This window comes from Mastigoproctus giganteus, chromosome 4, assembly GCF_048544385.1.
Source record: "Mastigoproctus giganteus isolate SK-2022 chromosome 4, ASM4854438v1, whole genome shotgun sequence".
Classification (NCBI taxonomy): domain Eukaryota; kingdom Metazoa; phylum Arthropoda; class Arachnida; order Uropygi; family Thelyphonidae; genus Mastigoproctus; species Mastigoproctus giganteus.
Window position 1 is genome coordinate 68,732,590 of NC_143578.1, and position 21,099 is coordinate 68,753,688.

Here is a 21,099-nt window from a genome sequence, read left to right on the forward strand (position 1 = left end):
AGCATCCTGTATTAGCATCATAAGATGATTGCAAGCAAGGCTGTTGATGCATCCTTTTATCATAAAAGAATGTTTTAAAATATGTTCCACTTTTTATCAAGTTTCTTTACTCTAAACTTCAAAACTTTGAACTCTGACATCTAAAAATTTCCCATTATTTAACTTATTAACTAGATTATAATGGTAATTAACTATGTATATAAAGTGCTTAGCATCATAATACACAGCCATTTCTGAATAAACAGAAAATTTTTAAGGTGGCATCGTTTTAGGTTATATCTCATATTGTGAATGCCTTCACAACGAGTTGCCATGATATTGCACTACTTCGAATAAGTAACGCTTCACCTAAGGAGAAGACTAGTGTTACTTATTCTCAGATAGGTACCACCACCCAGACAGCACTGTTTCAGGGCTATTTGGCCCTTCGTCAGTGAGTGGGTAGGTACCCAAGTGATGCAATGATGGCAAAAACAGTTATGAAGTATAACTCCACAGTATGAGAGATGCCTGATGGTGTATGATGTATTTAGACTTAGGCGCATTTAGGGCTAGAGCCTCAAGCTGCGAACAAATTTAGACTATGTATATAAAGTGCTTAGCATCATAATACACAGCCATTTCTGAATAAACAGAAAATTTTTAAGGTGGCATCGTTTTAGGTTATATCTCATATTGTGAATGCCTTCACAACGAGTTGCCATGATATTGCACTACTTCGAATAAGTAACGCTTCACCTAAGGAGAAGACTAGTGTTACTTATTCTCAGATAGGTACCACCACCCAGACAGCACTGTTTCAGGGCTATTTGGCCCTTCGTCAGTGAGTGGGTAGGTACCCAAGTGATGCAATGATGGCAAAAACAGTTATGAAGTATAACTCCACAGTATGAGAGATGCCTGATGGTGTATGATGTATTTAGACTAAGGCGCATTTAGGGCTAGAGCCTCAAGCTGCGAACAAATTTAGACTATGTATATAAAGTGCTTAGCATCATAATACACAGCCATTTCTGAATAAACAGAAAATTTTTAAGGTGGCATCGTTTTAGGTTATATCTCATATTGTGAATGCCTTCCCAACGAGTTGCCATGATATTGCACTACTTCGAATAAGTAACGCTTCACCTAAGGAGAAGACTAGTGTTACTTATTCTCAGATAGGTACCACCACCCAGACAGCACTGTTTCAGGGCTATTTGGCCCTTCGTCAGTGAGTGGGTAGGTACCCAAGTGATGCAATGATGGCAAAAACAGTTATGAAGTATAACTCCACAGTATGAGAGATGCCTGATGGTGTATGATGTATTTAGAGTAAGGCGCATTTAGGGCTAGAGCCTCAAGCTGCGAACAAATTTAGACTATGTATATAAAGTGCTTAGCATCATAATACACAGCCATTTCTGAATAAACAGAAAATTTTTAAGGTGGCATCGTTTTAGGTTATATCTCATATTGTGAATGCCTTCACAACGAGTTGCCATGATATTGCACTACTTCGAATAAGTAACGCTTCACCTAAGGAGAAGACTAGTGTTACTTATTCTCAGATAGGTACCACCACCCAGACAGCACTGTTTCAGGGCTATTTGGCCCTTCGTCAGTGAGTGGGTAGGTACCCAAGTGATGCAATGATGGCAAAAACAGTTATGAAGTATAACTCCACAGTATGAGAGATGCCTGATGGTGTATGATGTATTTAGACTAAGGCGCATTTAGGGCTAGAGCCTCAAGCTGCGAACAAATTTAGACTATGTATATAAAGTGCTTGGGTGGTGGTACCTATCTGAGAATAAGTAACACTAGTCTTCTCCTTAGGTGAAGCGTTACTTATTCGAAGTAGTGCAATATCATGGCAACTCGTTGTGAAGGCATTCACAATATGAGATATAACCTAAAACGATGCCACCTTAAAAATTTTCTGTTTATTCAGAAATGGCTGTGTATTATGATGCTAAGCACTTTATATACATAGTCTAAATTTGTTCGCAGCTTGAGGCTCTAGCCCTAAATGCGCCTAAGTCTAAATACATCATACACCATCAGGCATCTCTCATACTGTGGAGTTATACTTCATAACTGTTTTTGCCATCATTGCATCACTTGGGTACCTACCCACTCACTGACGAAGGGCCAAATAGCCCTGAAACAGTGCTGTCTGGGTGGTGGTACCTATCTGAGAATAAGTAACACTAGTCTTCTCCTTAGGTGAAGCGTTACTTATTCGAAGTAGTGCAATATCATGGCAACTCGTTGTGAAGGCATTCACAATATGAGATATAACCTAAAACGATGCCACCTTAAAAATTTTCTGTTTATTCAGAAATGGCTGTGTATTATGATGCTAAGCACTTTATATACATAGTCTAAATTTGTTCGCAGCTTGAGGCTCTAGCCCTAAATGCGCCTTACTCTAAATACATCATACACCATCAGGCATCTCTCATACTGTGGAGTTATACTTCATAACTGTTTTTGCCATCATTGCATCACTTGGGTACCTACCCACTCACTGACGAAGGGCCAAATAGCCCTGAAACAGTGCTGTCTGGGTGGTGGTACCTATCTGAGAATAAGTAACACTAGTCTTCTCCTTAGGTGAAGCGTTACTTATTCGAAGTAGTGCAATATCATGGCAACTCGTTGGGAAGGCATTCACAATATGAGATATAACCTAAAACGATGCCACCTTAAAAATTTTCTGTTTATTCAGAAATGGCTGTGTATTATGATGCTAAGCACTTTATATACATAGTCTAAATTTGTTCGCAGCTTGAGGCTCTAGCCCTAAATGCGCCTAAGTCTAAATACATCATACACCATCAGGCATCTCTCATACTGTGGAGTTATACTTCATAACTGTTTTTGCCATCATTGCATCACTTGGGTACCTATCCACTCACTGACGAAGGGCCAAATAGCCCTGAAACAGTGCTGTCTGGGTGGTGGTACCTATCTGAGAATAAGTAACACTAGTCTTCTCCTTAGGTGAAGCGTTACTTATTCGAAGTAGTGCAATATCATGGCAACTCGTTGTGAAGGCATTCACAATATGAGATATAACCTAAAACGATGCCACCTTAAAAATTTTCTGTTTATTCAGAAATGGCTGTGTATTATGATGCTAAGCACTTTATATACATAGTCTAAATTTGTTCGCAGCTTGTGGCTCTAGCCCTAAATGCGCCTTGGTAATTAACATATATCATCATCAAAATCTTGATTGAAAGAAGAAAAAAAAAACTATTTTTCCTAAGTTGTTCTATATAAAGGCAAGCATGAAAAACTAATTTATTATATTATATGAATTAATTAATGTAATTTAATTAATTAAGTTACATTCTGATAACAAATGAATAGTAAAAACAAGTAATGATCTTTCATAATCTCTTTAAATTTTTTACAACAGCCATTTCAGCAATATTTTATATGCATTCAGGATTAGTTTCTCATTTGCTTTTCAATTCACAAAGATGTACAAAGAATGAATCAATAGAGAGCACATTGTTCCAATATCCCTTGAATAAAAATATCCACCCATCAACATATTCTTTTCTCTCATTCATATTCTACACATTCTCAGCAATAAAGCAACATATTCTGAAGCAAACCACAAAATGAGAAAACTTTGCACCTAAAATTTTTACACTAATATTTATTTTACTGTTGCCATTTACAACCAAGAAATTCACAACTAAAAAATAATCATATGTAATAAAAATCAGAGATATATAACTCTTTTCTTTATTTATATCTTACTAAGTTTCCATTATTTAGAGGCATTTCCTTTTAGTAAGATGCCTAACACTATACATTTATTTTCAGCATTTTATCAACATCCATCCCTCTAAATTTCTCAAATCCATTTCTTATTTCAAGATGAAATAATGTCAAAGATGAATAAGTGAAGAAATTCACCTATTCATCTTGATATTTTTACCACATAAAAAAAGAATAAATTTAAGTTCTTATATATTTACTATTTAACAATGTTGAGCAAGCTTTCTTCTGAAATATTTACTGACAAAGAAATGTATTCCTACATATAGGGTAAAACTTTGCATAAAGTGACTTCTTGCAAGACAAATTCAAGCTGATGAAAACCACAGAATATAAGTGTAAGAAAGGCGGGATTCAGAGGTTTTTTTTTTTTTTTTTTTTTTGAGATTTGAACTTTTGATAGTTTAAAGCATATTTGATTTGTAGTAAAAATCCTCATCCCAAGTGATGTCTGAAGCTCTAACATCAATGCTATTGCTTTAAAAACAGTCCAACAGTTTTAATGTAATGCACAATTCACTCAGATAGTCGATTCTTATCTTGCCCTGTATAATACAGTACATCATGTTATGACAAACTTTAAAAGTCATTTTGTTGTATTGAAATTTCCTTCAAATGAATAGCACTGCATTTTTTTTAAAAAAGAACCACTATTTCTTCAAATAAATTCTGCCATGTTTTCTGTATTTTTTTTTCTTTTTTCTTGTTTTTTTAATTTTTTTTCTTTCAGTGTAAAACTGTATATTTAATCACAGGTGGAATTTGAAAATAATTCACTGTACTAAATTTTTCATATACTTTTGTAATATGCAGATAATAATAGTAAATAAGGTAATGAAATACGTGTATAAAAAATTAAAAATATTGTGTTCAGAAAGTATCACTGAAAACATTTGATTTATGAGAAATACCACATATTCAGAGATGTAATATAGCTACAGCGTTACTTTTTTGCATATCAATACATCAATTTTTTTCTTTTAGTGCTTAAACTTTTTTTTTCCCCTGCATTAACATGGGAATTTAGTGTAACTTTAGTGTAATCGAATCTTGTATCAAGTTAAATTTGGTTACTAATTCTGATGCCATTTTTTGCCAATTGAATGAACTGCTTAGATGACACCACAAGAGTTTAAAATTGTGAAAAAATGAAGTCTGTTTTTTTATTACATCCAATTTGCTTTTCTTATGTTTTCTTTGATATGAGCAATTTTTAAAAATTTACTCAACAAAATAAAGGAAAAATAAATAAATAAATAACTACCGGTATACTGAGATTTGTAATTGCACATCAGTTAATTTTTATTTTATTTATTTATATATTTTTTTTGGGTATGTGTGTGCACGTGTGTGTGTGTGTGTGTGTGTGTGTGAGAAATGTTGCTGGGATGCTTTATATGCATTATTAGTTGCATGCCAATAAAGCATGATTCACTCAAAAATATGAAAAATGTAGAGGATATAGTACTGAATTCTTTTGCTGTATTTTTTACAACTTCCATATTTTTCATCAAGAAAATACCTTTATAACTGTAAGTACAATTTGGACTACACAGTACAGTTCATAATTTTCCAAAATTTTTTTTCTTTCAGTGTAAAACTGTATATTTAATCACAGTTGGAATTTGAAAATAATTCACTGTACTAAATTTTTCAACAAAACTACCTCATTCAAATGAGATTTACAAAACATTAATAATAAGGCGCATTGGCCAAGATCTAGAAATATTTTGATTATAGTGAAAATTATGCTAAAACGGTCTTAATCATAAAAGATTTTACTGCATCACATATTACTATTTTAACAACAGAGGTTAAGTTAGGTAGCATTCAAAATTGGATTTAAAAAATATATATATCATCCAATTAGTAAAATAATAAGAGGAGTTTACCTCAATATAGTGCGTAGAATTATTTTACAAATATTATTATCAACATAGAACATATTGAGTAGTACAGCTCTAATTCATACTATCTAATATATCATCCAATGCATACTGATCAGAGAAATATGAGCATCTGAGTCCAATAATGCAGGTGCTACCTTGTCTTTTAGTTATCTGCAAGTGGATCTCACCTGGCAAGACAGTATTTTCAGTAACTTCAATCAGTCCTTCAGCTTCATTTAATCAATTCATTACTTTGGTAGATTAGTTTACTTCCACCTGTTGGGTCAATTGGGGGTATTCAGTTATGACATTTACTTTTCTGTTTCACCAATTGGTGATAATTTAAATATTAAAGCTATATTTATGTTTGTCTAATGGAAAAATTTAAGGCAAACTCCATATGAGAAATGTGTGAGAGTAGGTATTCATTACCAAACCATTGAAGTTTATGGCGAAACATTCCTATTGTATCAACAGAAAAGATCTGGATGGCATTCTTGGGAGGTTATCTTCTCCATAGTAATGCCAAACCTCACACAGCACATCAGATGCACAGTGCTATTTTATTATTTTTGTAGTTATACAACAGTTAACCACCAAACTTTAGAAAGCATATAAGTGAAACAGGTTGAATAAAGAGATGAATAAAAAGTTAGCTTTATTTTCTGATGCTGTAATTAATTTACAGCATCAGAAATGTGAAATTGTTCAGAAGCCATCTGTTATTGCTCCAGAAGTTATTTCATATCTTCAGAGGGAATAACACAGAGATCTACATCTCTGTGTTAATGATGTGCTAATATAGAACTGCTGCAAAGAGAAAACACTACTTTCACTTTACCTATTTTTTATCTGAATAAGTTTTTGAAAATGACATTGTTGTGGCAGCTTTAATCCAGGTGTATCTGGTTAAAAAAAAAAAAAATCAAGCAGAAATCTTTATTGATTATCATTCTATACATTAAAACAATTTTCCTCCTAGTGATATTTATTCAGCCAATGGGAGAAGAGTAATGCATGTTATTTGGTAGTATGTAACAAATACTAAAATATATAACATAAGCTTGTTTTACTGTGGTAAAACAAGCTTCTGTTTAAGTATGGTCATGCTAGATAAACCTCGTACATGCGCTTTGTTTGTCTAGCATGACCACGCGGTACCATTCTTGATTTTCATATGTAATGTATTTATGTATTCATAGCTGAGGAAGAGACACACACAGTGTTGAAAGCTTCTATAAGTAATTTATTTTATTTTATCAAAAGAAGCGAGTGCAGCAAGCAGGGGGTGAAGCCATGGTTATATATTAAATTATTATAAATTAAATTAATTTAATATATAAAAATCAAAGCAATAATTGCTTCTATGAATGTGATAATTTCATATTGATTATTATTCTGCAATGATAAAATTTATATAATTACTGACCCAGAAAAAAAAATGAGAACCATCCACACAGTACTAATGCTATGTTGTGAAACCAGACTCCAACACTACTACTGTATGTTAAGAAATCATCATTATTACTTGCCTAAAAAGCTGTTTACAGAAAAAAATATACAGTGGACTCCCACTTTACAATATTAATCCATCCCAGAGACACCACTGTATCATGAAAATATCATAATGTGAAACCAATAACACATTGTTTTCTGGTAATTTGTTCTAAGACCTCGGAAGTTGAAATTTTCACTATATAACTTAGTGATTTTTTGTAATGGAAATTGTACATATTGATTAAAAAATTTGATTAAAACTAATATATTGATTAAAGCACAACACAAAAAATCACTTCAACTAAAGGATGCAAAGACAAAACACACAGCTAACACGTTTACAAACGCTGCTATTAGCTGAGAGGAAGGACCACGTAGTCTGGTCACAGACAACCATAAGCCATCTCATCGTAAAGTGAAATAAGTGGGGGCTGGTTAACATGATCATTGGTTAGTGGAATCGGCTACTCTAATTTCAAAAAACCAATTCAAATCATTAAAATGCATTACACTTTCATCGTTATCATATGTTTGGTTATAAGAATCAATTTTGGACACCATCTGGAGGTCACTACCATATAACAGTAAAAACAATTTGTAGTTTTATTAGGCTTTTCTGTTAGTGCAATCTATTATAAATGGGTAGTAAACTCGATCTTGTGGCATTTGCAATAATACCCAGAGCTGGAATTCTGTGGGTTTTATGTTATTATTATTATGGTGATTATTAGAATGGTTATTATAAATGTATTACCCCTTCCATGAAATCTTCGATCATATAAAAACAAATAAATTTTCAGAATCTTCTCTTCATTCCTATTTTTTAAGCTTTGTAAACTTGTTACTTTGTATCTCACTTGCGCGTATTGTGTTAGTTGCAATTTATGTGTACTGTGTTCTTTGTTATTGATTGTTTATCTTTTTTACTGTTTTAAATTTTACAACCCCCCTCCCCAAAAAAAAATGTCAGCGAACAGAAATATCAACCAGTTAGTATGTAATTAAGCTATGTACAGAACTGTAAATTTATTTTTATTTTACGTGTGGAAAATATTCTTCTGATTTTCACATATCATTTAATTTTTTTAATTGATAATGTAATAAAGTGTAAATTTGTGATCTTTACTTTTATAGCTTGTGGATAATATTCCTCCTATTTTTGCTTATTAGAATTGCCATTTAATAGAATTAAAATTCAATTTGCAAACGTGATCACGATGACCGGCGCTTACCACACATCGTATAGTGAATGATATTTTATTATGGAGAGTCCATTGTAAAGTGATTTGATCGTATAGTGAACAAATCATAAAGCGGGAGGGGAACACTGTATTGTTATAGTACAATTTTGCAATGTGCATCTGACCAAATATACATAAATAAAAGTTACAAACAAATTTTCTCTGTTGTCAGTTGATACTACATGCTGCTAAATTTAATATGTAAAAATTAACCATGTCAAAAAGTTTTTAAAAAGGAAAATTATTATATTCCTATTTAAAAAAGTTTTTAAATAAGAATATAATATTTTTGTATTACAACCTCTACATAATTACAAATCAGGGAGGAAAAATCCATAAATGACATATTTCTTTGTGCAGATGTCCATGCACTTGCTAATGTTTAAAAATTGTGCTCTGTTGCTAAAAGGTTAAATGAAAAAAAAAAAAAACATGAATAAAAATTAATGGGAAAACATCAGAAATATACACCTACCTACAGCTGCCTTTATTGCAATATCCATGTCCTGAACACATCCAAGTACATCCGTCTCCAAGGTAAACATTATCTATAGCCCACGAATGCCCTGATGGTTTATGTGTAGTCTCCAGCCACCTGAACCTTGTTGATGAAGAACTGCAAAGCAATAAAATATATAAATCAATATACTGGAAAATATGACTAGATATTAGTTTAAAAATATAGACATATTTTCTAGTAGTGCAGAGATTCTAATATTTTTGATTTAATGTTTAAAAAAAATAATAAATAAAACTGAAAGACAAAAAAAAAAAAAAACCCAAATAAATAGTATATATGAGGCGTGGCTATTAAATAACGAGACTGCACATGCAGCCACTACACACCAAGCATCACCTGTGAGACAAAAGCAGAGAAGTTGACCTTGAACCTTCCCTAGTGACTTCCAATTCACACTAATTCACTTTGCAGTGAGATAGGTTTTCATTACTGGTGCTTTTGCAGTTTGCTAGAAAAATTACAAACAAAAGACTTGACCAACAAATCAACAACAAATTTTTAACAAAATCTAAGAAAAACACCAACTGAAAGTTATGAGTTGTTACATCAGGTTTATGGGTAAGATTTTTAGAAGGAAGAGAGAATATGGAAGATGATGAATGACTAGGCCATCTGTTATCCATGAAAACTAATGAAAATATGGATGGGGTAAGGACATTGATTGGAAGTGATTGTTTAGCATTAGCATTAGTAGAGGCATATGATGCAAGAAAGCAAGCTTATACAGCATCAGCCAAAAAAAAAAAAAAAAAAAAAAACTATTTCACCCATCCACTTACTCCAGATGTTTGTCCACTTCACTCTTGAATTTATTTAAGCTATCAACTTCCACAATGAGAGATGGAAGTTTATTCCAGCAATAAACTACCTGCTGGCTAAATGAAAATTTCCACACATTTATTCTACAACTGTCTTTCCTCAATTTGAATTTATTGTTATTTGGTTTTTAGGAGCATTAGCAACTAAGGCCATATTGCTCTGGGATATGCGGTGGTTATTCCCTGACCTTTCCGCATCCTCCGTATTTGGTGGTGATGGGCTCGAACCCCGGTCTAATCAAGAAGCGTGTGCTACGCAGTGCTGCTCCTTCCCACCTGGCTACAGAGGCACCTTTTGAATTTATGGCCCCCTCAGGTGAAGAATCTGAGCAAGTGGAAGAATCCCATTAGCATAGCGCCTGTTCAAACCATTCAAGGTTTTATACACCTCAATCAGATTACCTCGCAGGTAAATGTTCTCCAGAGGCAGCAATTTGCAGAACTTAAAGCCTTTCTTTGTAAGAGGACCCCTTCGTTCCCATCATAAGTTTTGTTGCCCTTTTCTGTACTCATTCTAGCAACTCTACACCCTTCCTAAAATGAGGCTTCCACACTTGTATGCAGTACTCAAGGTGTTGCCAGACCACTGCCTTATACAAAGGGATAATCACCTCCTTGTCCCTGCTAGCAAAATTTCTGTATATCATTAATAAGACCCCATGCCTGCTCTGGCAGCCTGTCTAGACTGCTCAGAAAACTTCATATCAGACTGCACAATTGCCCCAAGGTCTCTTTCATTCTCCAATACCCTGAGTGTAATATCACACAGTTGTTACATTTCTCTTGGGTTACTGCTATCAATATGCAGTACTTTGCATTTGTCAATGTTAAACTTTAGTTACACTTCTCAGCCCATCTGCCCAACTTTTTTTATATTATGTTGCAGTAGCATACTGTCATTAACAACCCTGCCAACCTTTGTATCATCTGCAAACTTCAATATTAAGCCTGATATACCTTCATCAATATGATTGAATATACAAAACAACGATGGACCTAACACCGAACCTGAGGACACCATTAATGTGAGCAGTGTCCATTGATAGCCATTAAGGGCAAGTTGCTATAATATCCATTATAGCAACTTGCCCTTAATGGCATACTGCTCCAATTTGTACAGCAGTCTTCCATCTGCAACAGTATCAAAAGTTTTCCTGAAATCCAAGTATATGATATCAAAATTATTTTTTTCATCCAGTTCCTTTGCGACCACACCATAGTATCCAATCAAATTGGTCAGACAAGACTTTCCTTTAACAAACCCATTCTGCATTTGAATGATTATAAAGTCTTGTCTATATGATCCTGCAATGTTTATTTAACCAGCAACTCCATTATTATCCCAGGGAAAAGAAGTTAAACTAACAGGTCTGTAATTACTTGTGTCACCCTTTGATCCAACTTTGTGAATTAGAGATACATTTATACATTTGCACGTCTCCAGTCCATGGGGGGATTTCCCCTAGGTCCAATGATTCTCTCATAATTATGACTAAGGGTTCGCTTACTTCCTTTGCTGTCTCTCCTTTAGTATAACTGGTTAGATCCCATCCATCCCAGGTGCCTTTCTTATGTTTGACTTCAACAAATTTTCCTCCACTTTGCTCTCAGTTAGTACAAAATCATTTAACTCTCTGTTAGAGTTTGATAAATTTCTGGCCCTCCCATCCTTGAATAACTCCTCATGTGTGAATGTAAATGCAAAATATTCATTCAGTTTGGCAGCTATCTGAGGAGGATCATCTACGGTGAAACCATTGATATCAAAAGGACCAATCTGATTCATCCCCTTCCTTTTACAGTTCATATAAGTAAAGAAGTCTGTTGTTTTTCTTTGCATCCTTTGCCAAAGAATTCTCATAATCTGCCTTAGCATACATATCCTCCTTTGTGACTTGATTACAAAGTAGCTTATATCTAGCATAGGCTTCTGTGTCACCTGATAATTTATATGCATCCCATGCATTTTTCTTCTTTGCCACAAGTCTCAGTCATCTGACATCCATTTGGACCTCAACTTAGAACAGTATTTCTTAGTTGGTATGAAAAGCCTAGTAGCTTCCAAGATTAATTCCTTGAATGCTTCCCATTTAGAATTTGCTGTTGGTAACATCATTAGTTGGTCCCACAGTATAGAATTTAAAAAATCTTTGATACTACTGTAGACCTTTACAAAAGTAAAAACCCTTCCCTTTACCCTTGATGGTGGTTAAATCTTTAATTAAATCCCACATCATTACATTATTATCACTGACATCTAGTGGTTCTTTGATCTGTAATTCTTAATGCATTAATAATCACTACTAATAATCAGATCAAGAGTATTATTCTCTCTGGTTGCCTCTCGAACATGCTGCTGTAGAAATCAATCATCTAATAAATCTACAAGGGCCTTGCTGGTGTGAAAATGTGACCCAACCCAGAAGTTCCAGTCAATATCTGGTAAGTTAAAATCTCCCATTATAGGGGGATTTTAAAGGGGCATATAAAATTAGGCCGATAACAAACTCCGACCCTCATTTTTACTTTCCCAATGCTTATGTCACACCAAACTGACTCAACATTGCACTGTCCATCTATGTCAACTGGATGCACTTCCTTAGATTTTATGTGTTTCTTAACTAACAGCATAACCCCTCCTCCCTTTCTACCCATCTATCCTTTCTGTACACACTCTACTCCCCAAATTCCATTTCTGCATTCCTTGTATCTGTGTGACACCATGTCTCTGATATTCCAACAATATCCACCTTTGATGTCTTAATCAGCACTTCAAATTCATCAAATTTATTTACTATACTCCTAGCATTGGTGTACATGCAAGTATATTCTGTCCATCTTGTGAACTCCTCTGACCGTTTGGTCATCCCAGAGTATAAACAGAAAATTTATTTATACATTCACCTGTTCTATGGAGCAGTATGGCCTTAGTTGATAATGCTCCTAAAAACCAAATAACAACAACAGCACCTGTTCTTACTTTTAGTTACTCTAACACAGCCCATGTATTTACTTGTCTCATGACTCCCAGTAGTTCATATAATCCCCATCAACTTGCTTTCCAGGCTGCTGTTCATCCCTGCAACCTCTGCCTGTGGTTACTATTAATCTATTAGTCTGTGAATTCCCCCCAAGCTAGCAGTTTTCTGACCCACCTAACACTGCCTTTCTATTTAAGTGTATCCCATCCCTGTAGAAGCAATCTCTCCTGTTAACAAGCACAGATCACGCTGAGAAAAATTCTACCTCACGAGCCTTGAGTAATCTCTCCAGGGCCAAATTGATTGACAAGATTCTCATCGTATACTCCCTCCTATAGTGTCTGGGCAGAATTCCATCAGAATTCAGTGTGCTCAATCTATTCAAGGCCTTATACACCTCAATCAGATCACCTCGCAGGTGCCTAGTCTCCAGCCACTGCAATTTGCAGAACTTAAGCCTTTCTTGGTAAGACAGTCCCTTCATTCCTCTCACCAATCTTGTTGCCCTTCTCTGTACATGCTCAAGCAACTCTACATCGCTCCTAAAACGAGGTCTCCAAACCTGTATGCAGTACTCAAGGAGTGGCCTGACCATTGTCTTATACAAAGGGATAATCACCTCCTTTTCCCTACTAGCATAATAATATATTCTTATAGGTTCTTACACTGAAATTGACAGAACTGATGCAGCAAAACATTTCTTGTTTCATCTGTATTTTTATCTTCAGTAGTACTAAGAAGTACTGGAAAATTTAAAATTTGAGAATGATACCCAGCCAACTGATGAAATTTGTGCCACCACTGTGTTCTATTAGAATGCTTTTCAATAGGAACTTTATGGAAACACTTTATCCAGCATTGCCATAAAGTTCTGTCCTGTGCATATCAAGAACGAACCAATCAGAGTAGAAAGAATGGATTACTCACGGTAGAACCACCAACCAGAGGTCCCATGCCATCCACATGTTGCTGAACAAAGCGTTGAGAGAAGGATGCAAAGTGCTACAGTGGTGGCCTGGCCCATTTTAACATGGAACCATGCATTGCACCCTGACTGGCACAGTCAGGGTATTGCAACAGCTGTTAGCCCATCAGAAGCAACTACACCTATACTGGGCACAAGAATGGAGTCATTCTACAGTGAGCGACTGGAAACTGGTTACCTAGTCTGATGAATTGTTTCCAACTGCACCATGCAAACAGACGGATGCAGATGGTGGCATACTCAAACCATTCTGTACGAAGAGGAGTAATGTGAGGGAGCAGTGTAATGGTCTGTGGCCAGAGGCGGACTGGGTCAAAAATTCTTATGGGGGAAAACAAATACAGCAGACTCTCGATTTACCAGGATCGGATTAACCAGGACACTTAAAGACTCCAAATAAAAAAAAATAAAAAATAAAATAAAAAAATGAACCAGAAATCATAAAATTCAAGTAATAACCAGATGTTTTGCAAGAAAGCATCGTAAATAAGCGACAAGAAGCGGCATTATAAGTCATCATCGGGAGATTAGTGTGCATATTATCTTGCAACCCCCGTCTTTACATCTGCTGCTAGGCCAAATGTTTAGTTTGTTTTAGTGTGTCGTGTCAATTGTTGTTTTCCGTCGCACCGCAAAAGGACAAATTTTATTTATGGGTAAAAACAAAAATGATGGGCAAATGCAAGAGTTGTGCTTTCAATTAAACAAAAACTTTTCAAGGAATATTATAATGTTGGTGACCAAACTATACGCAACATTGTAAAAAAATAAAGGGAAACATTGTATTGGACACGCGGGTAGTGCGTGGTAAGGTTTTTCATTTTTTATCTAGCATCATACTTTTTACATAAGTTGCTGAGCATTTTTTGATACAGCAAGTCCCCGACTTACGTATCTTCGGACTTATGTTATGCTATTTATATTTTTTTTATATGACTGAAGATTTCAGTGAAGGGGACACACATTTCACCATAATAACTAAAAAACCCACAGAATTCCAGGTATCGGTATTATTGCAAATGCAATAGGATTGAGTTTACTACCCGTTTATAATAGATTGCACTAACAGAAAAGCCCAATAACCCATAAAGTGCAAATTGTTTTCATTTTTTTATGGCAGTGACCTCCAGAAATGAGCTTTAGTAAAATGTGAGCTCACGTGGGGTGATAATAGTGAGTTTTTACCTTAACCCTGTGAAGTTCTTTTCAGAAAATTTAATTTTGACTGTTATCATGGTGCCGACTACAAGAATAATAAAGTGTCAGTGGTACTAGTAAATCTATCGTGAAAAGGAAAGCAACTGAGTTGGATCAGAAAATTAAAATAATAAGGATGCATGAAAATGGCCAAACATTAACAAGTATTGTGCGCAATTCAGATTTGTCAGTGGCAACGGTGAACACAATAAAGGAGAAAGACAGAATACAAGAAGCAGTGAAGTGACCGGCACCAATGAAGTCAACTATAATAACCAGGGCTATGAAATACATATCAGTTTTTACAGTACAATAAAATGCATTTTTTCTTCCTTTTATGTTTTTTTTTCCTTACGTGCCACTCTTGCTACTCACTGCTCTCCCCAGATAAAAGTTTTTAATTGAACTAATTAAAAAATATAACTATTTTTTAATTATAACTATTTTTCTTCATTCTTCTGAGGATATTATGTGGTTTTTGTAATTTTGGCATATCAGGGATATAATAGAAATATTTTATTAGTCATTCCCGAGTTACATAAAACTCGACTTATGTAATAACTCCTGGAATGTATCTGTTACGTATGTCAGAGACACTATATTTTTGGATTAACCGGGAAATCGATTATCAGGGAATTTTTTTTACCATTTATCCCGGAAAATCGAGAGTCTACTGTACGATGTATCGTAGGTCAGAGTGTAATATTGAAAATCCCACCGTTGTTTGGTAAGTCATATGGCCAGTCTGCCTCTGTCTGGGGCATGTTTGAATGTGAAACTCGGGGCGCCAGATATTCATCAATGCCTCACTGTTGTTGTTATTTGGATTTTAGGAGCATTAGCAACTAAGGCCATATTGCTCCGGGGATATGCGGTGGTCATTCCCTGACCTTTTTGCATTCTCCATATTTGGTGGTCACAGGCTTGAACCCCAGTCTAATCAAGAAGCATGTGCTACACACTTCTGCTCCTGCCCACCTGGCTACGGACGTGCCTCAATGCCTCACTGAAGACTAATACAGTTCTGTAATTTATGACCACATGCAATCATTCATGTTGACCATCTTCCCAGACCAACAAGGCACCTTTCAAAAAGACAATGCTCCATATCAAAGGAGGACTGCAATGATGTTCGACTGGTTCAACAAGCATCCCAGCATGCTCTCCGTCCTCTCATGGTCACCAAACTTGACCAATTTAACATTTGTGAAATGCCATGGAATAGGCTATTCAGTGTCCTGGATCCAGTACCATCAAATACCCAGCAATTCTGGGTTGCACTGTGGTTAACAGGGTTACCCTACCTGTGAGAATCTCATCCAGCACCTTGTAGACTCTCTTCCACAATGTATTCTAGTCACAGTGCATGATAAAGGGGATACCAGGTAGGTGTTTTCCTAATGTAAAGATATCTCAGTGTACAAATTAAGCAAAATTTTAATACACTGCTTGAAAAAATTAACAGAACATGTAGAAAATGTGTAACTCATGCAGTTTGCAGTAAAGTGGGACAAAATTTGGTATGGTGGTGTACCATAGAATAACAATGAAATGAGGAGGCAGCAAGAAACTTAGAACAAGTATAAGGGTCATTTATAGAAGTTGTATAACAATTATCAAAAAGATCACATCACAGAAGTTGATACAAGATGATCAAAAATATGCTCACATGACATCAATACGTCATATGATCCCCCCCCCCCCAATGGCTAAATAAGCCTGAGTGGTGAACTATGCTTGATATAAGGGTGTATATAAGAGTCTGTATCAACAAATCCTATTCTTCCATCAGCACAGACCTTTGCTCATTAAGTGACCAAGGATTGGCTGTCAGCATGCAGTGTGATTCCCAAGGGTGTCCCACACATTTCACTGGATTTAAGTGTGCTGATTGTGCTGGCCATGACAGCTGTTGGATATCTTCAGTTTCAAGATTTTCCTCCTCCACTTGAGCTCTATGTGCAGTGGTGTTGCCGTGCATGAAAAGATAATGTGGAACAACTGCACCCCTAAAAAAATCACACATAGGGTTCAAGGATCTGTTCTCAGTACCTCTGCACAGTTATGGTACACCTATCAGAATGAGGAGGGGTGTGGCTGTTGATCATTATTCTGTCCCACATGAGAAGACTGCCTCCACTGTAAGTGTCCCTTTCTCTGATTTTGGAGGGATAGTATCACATTTCTCATTGTCTCCAGATGAAATAACATCCAGAATCTGTTTGTAGGCCAAAATAAGATACATCAGAGAATAAAACTGTACTCTATTTGTCATGGGTCCAAGTCACAATTCACTGCACCAGTTTCGACGAGCTCTGCAGTGGTTTTGGGTTAATAGAATACAAACAACTGGTTTCCTTGCATAGAGTCCACTTGAATTGAGCCTTCTTAACACAGTCTGATTGCAAAATGTTTTCACCTGTGGCCACAGCAACCTCAAGAGACAGTTAATAACAGGACATCATACGGTTTGGTCTTGCTGTTAGATAGCAGTCTATTCTATTTGACATAGTCCTCAGGCGACCTTGGCCAGCTCTTCTTGTAATGGTTCCTGTCTTCTGAAACTGCTTTCATAGTGCCAAGATGACACTCCATAACACATTAAGCCAACGTGCCACCTCCTGCAACTGCCTGGCTTCAAGTCATCCACTGGCTTGCCATCTCAAAGAATCATCTAAATGACGAAGTAATGCCATACTGAGTACTGGAGATGGTGCTATCCCACTGAGCAAGCCAAAAAATGGGAATGAAGTGATGTGGTTGCAACCCGTGTTTCTATAGGTATGAATAATTTCCATAACATGCAGCTCTGTAAGGTGGTAGATCAGTTTCTATTGGATACTTGGAATTTGCATTCCAGGATGCCTATTATATCAAATATTTGCCTTTGGTGATACCGTTCACAATAAAATATTCATGAAAAATATTTTGTTCTGTTAATTTTGTCAAGCAGTGTAATTATACAGCAATTAAGATATCCCCTTCTACAAATACAAATAAAAAAAATAATAATAAATAAGGTATTCGTACATAGCTCTATGAGGAAGGTTAATTGTAACTCTTGACCAGTTCTTGTACTGTTCTGATGAAAATTCACTGGATGGATGATAACCACTGCATCCAACTTGAGGGGGAACACATTCAGAGGTAAGTAAGGACCATGAGCGTCCCTTGTCAAGTGAATATTCTAATATTACACTGAAGATTTCGGGATGATATTCACATCCCATAATAATATCAAACTGGAGGAAGCTACCAGATACTAATTCAAAGTCCCAGGTCTCAGAATAGCGGGTTTCTGCTATAAATAATGAAAAAAAAAAAAAAAATAAATAAATAAATAAACATCAAGTACTAAGTAGAATATCAGAATCAAATAAAATTATGTTTATTAAAAAAGAAATACAGTAGAGTGTTGATAATCCGAACTAATTGGGACAGGAGGTAGTTTGGACTTCCGATTTGTTAGGATTTTTGAACTCATCAAAAATACTATTCTGGATAGTAAGTTTATAAATAAAAACACTAAGCTGTGCTTACATATTTTTATTCATAGGGTAACAAAACAAATGGAACTTTAAGCCCCAATAACACATATTTACAGGCCTTTAACGAAAATAATTACTTATTTTTTATTATTGTGGATTATTGCGTGACACAGAGCGAAATGGAGACAGATTAAATAATGACAAGTTTAATATTAATTTGAAAACACATAAATTAAATTAAATACATACAAAAGCTTTCGGTTAGTTTGTTACCCTTCATCAGTCACAAAGACGGTTAAGAGTGTGGAACATGAAGGCATGTACTGCCAGCCATGTATATGAACTGTGTGATGTGATGGTTAATTGTTGGATGTTGAAGCCTGTGGCTGTGAAGCATGTGAATGTTGCCAATGTTTGTCATTCATCAAAATGGTGGCTTCAATGATAGGGTGGACACGACATCCACTGCTCCTGTTGACTGAGGTATTAGAGCATGTGAAGTTCAACTCCAACCAGGTGCGTCAATGGTAGTGGCAGGACCTATCTATAATCACGACATCGCTGTGTGGGTCAATGTTGTGGTGGGTTGACCAGAAGTGTTCAGCAATGCCAATGGTAAGTCATGCAAAGAATTCATTTCTTGAATCCTTTGTGTGTGTGTGTGCTCAGGAGGCAGGTATATAAGACAGATTTGTAATTTTTTAATCCCATTGAAAAAGGCAGCACAGGTGGCTTCATAATTATCTGATTTGGAGAGGTGTTCCTTTGTAGACTGATATTCATCATTATACAGGATCATGGTTCTCCACCGCGTTTTTCAGTTCTTCCAGTGCCAACACATTTGTATCCAAGTGGATTAGCGAGAATGTTTAGTTGTCTGTTATTGCATAACCACGTTTCAACAAGGCAAATGTAGTCAAAATCAGCAATCATCATGCAAGTTTATAGTGCGGGGAGCATGTTGGAAATGCTTCAAACGTTCTGGAAAAAACGTTGCATGCTGCCAATCCCCTGTCTCAGAGAAGGGGGAGGATTTGGTTTCAACTGTGATATTTCAGAAAGCCTATTTGATCTTGATTTTATCCTCCATCTATTCCTGTATGGTTTGACCAGCGACCCTGCTGGCCAGTCCTGAAAAATTCAGTAGCAATGAGGGCTGTACCACTGGGCACGTGACAACAAATGATCCAGATGTCAAAATCTCAACCATGAATATATTGGTCCAACAGTGCCAGTGGCGGACAATACACTTTCTAGAATGTAAATGCATCTCCTTGATCGTTTTGATTTTCTCTTTTGCCGTTTTGCATGTTTTTCCCTCAACAATGTATTCCCAATTCACAAAGGGAGTTCAAAGGGTGACACAAACAATTATAGACCTGTTAGTTTCAATTCTGTTCCAGGGAAAATAACGGAGTCACTGGTTAAGGATCACCTACACAAGACTGCAGTAATAGTTCAAACACAGCATGGGTTTGTTAAGGGGAAGTCTTGTCTGACAAATTTGATTGGATACTATGATGTGCTCAAAAAGAAACTGGATGCAAAAAATAATTTTGATATCATATACTTGGATTTCAGGAAAGCTTTTGATACTGATGCACATGGAAGACTGCTGTACAAATTGGAGCATTATGGCATTAAGAGCAAGTTGCTGCAATAGATAAAGGGATGGTTGAGTGGGAGATGGCAGAGAGTGGTAATAAATGGACACTGCTCTACATAGATTAATGGAGTTCCCCAGGGTTCGGGGTTGGGACCACTGTTGTTTTGTATATTTATTAATGATATTGATGAAAGTATATCAGGTTTAATGTCCAAGTTTGCAGATGACACAAAGGTTGGCAGGGTTGTTAACGACAGTAAAGACAGTATGCTACTCCAACTGGATCTAGATAAGTCGGGCAAATGGTCTAAGAAATGGGAACTGAAGTTTAACATTGACAAATGCAAAGCACTGCATATGGGTAGCAGTAACCCAAGAGAAACATACCAAGTGTGTGGTACTACACTCAGGGAGGTGGAGAATGAAAAGGCCTGGGGATATTGTGCAGTCAGAAGATATGAAGTTCTCTGAGCAGTGCAGATGGGGTGCCAGAGCAGGTCATGGAGTTTAGGCAATGATATATAGGAATTTTGCTAGCAGAGACAAGGAAGTGATTATCCCCTTTTATACAAGGCAGTGGTCAGGCCATAGCTTGAGTACTGTGTACAAGTCTGGAGGCCTCATTTTAGGAAGGATGTAAAGTTGTTAGAATGAGTACAAAGAATGGCAACAAGATTGGTGAGAGGAACAAAGGGGGGTGCTCTTACCTAGAGAGGCTTAAGTTCGGCAAGTTGCAGCATCTGGTGACTAGGCACCTGCGAGGTGATCTGATTGAGGTGTATAAGGTCTTGAATGGTTTGAGCAGGCTCAATGTTGATGGGATACTTCTGCTAAAAACTTTATGCCGGACCTTCAACATTATCTGTCTATTTTCCAAATAATTATAAATTACTCTATAGCAAATTTGTTGTTGTTGTTATTTGGTTTTTAGGAGCATTAGCAACTAAGGCCATATTGCTCCGGAGATATGCGGTGGTCATTCCCTGACCTTTCTGCAACCTCCGTATTTGGTGGGATCACGGGCTCGAACCCTGGTCTAATCAAGAAGTGTGTGCTATGCACTGCTGCTCCTGCCAACCTGGCTACGGATGCGCCTA

At 36.2% G+C, this 21,099-nt stretch overlaps 1 protein-coding gene across 2 annotated transcripts in view; it reads right to left on the reverse strand.

Annotated features, from left to right (window-relative positions):
- The window catches only part of LOC150086817 (reelin-like), a 1,004,591-nt gene that overhangs the window by 486,721 nt on the left and 496,771 nt on the right, over nt 1-21,099 (reverse strand). For both annotated transcript variants that reach the window (XM_090372773.1, XM_090372772.1), the window contains 2 exons: nt 17,939-18,209; nt 8,883-9,023 (listed from right to left, as the gene is read on the reverse strand). In XM_090372773.1, the coding sequence (XP_090228899.1) occupies nt 8,883-9,023; nt 17,939-18,209 (412 nt within the window). The remainder of the gene's footprint in view (nt 1-8,882; nt 9,024-17,938; nt 18,210-21,099) is intronic.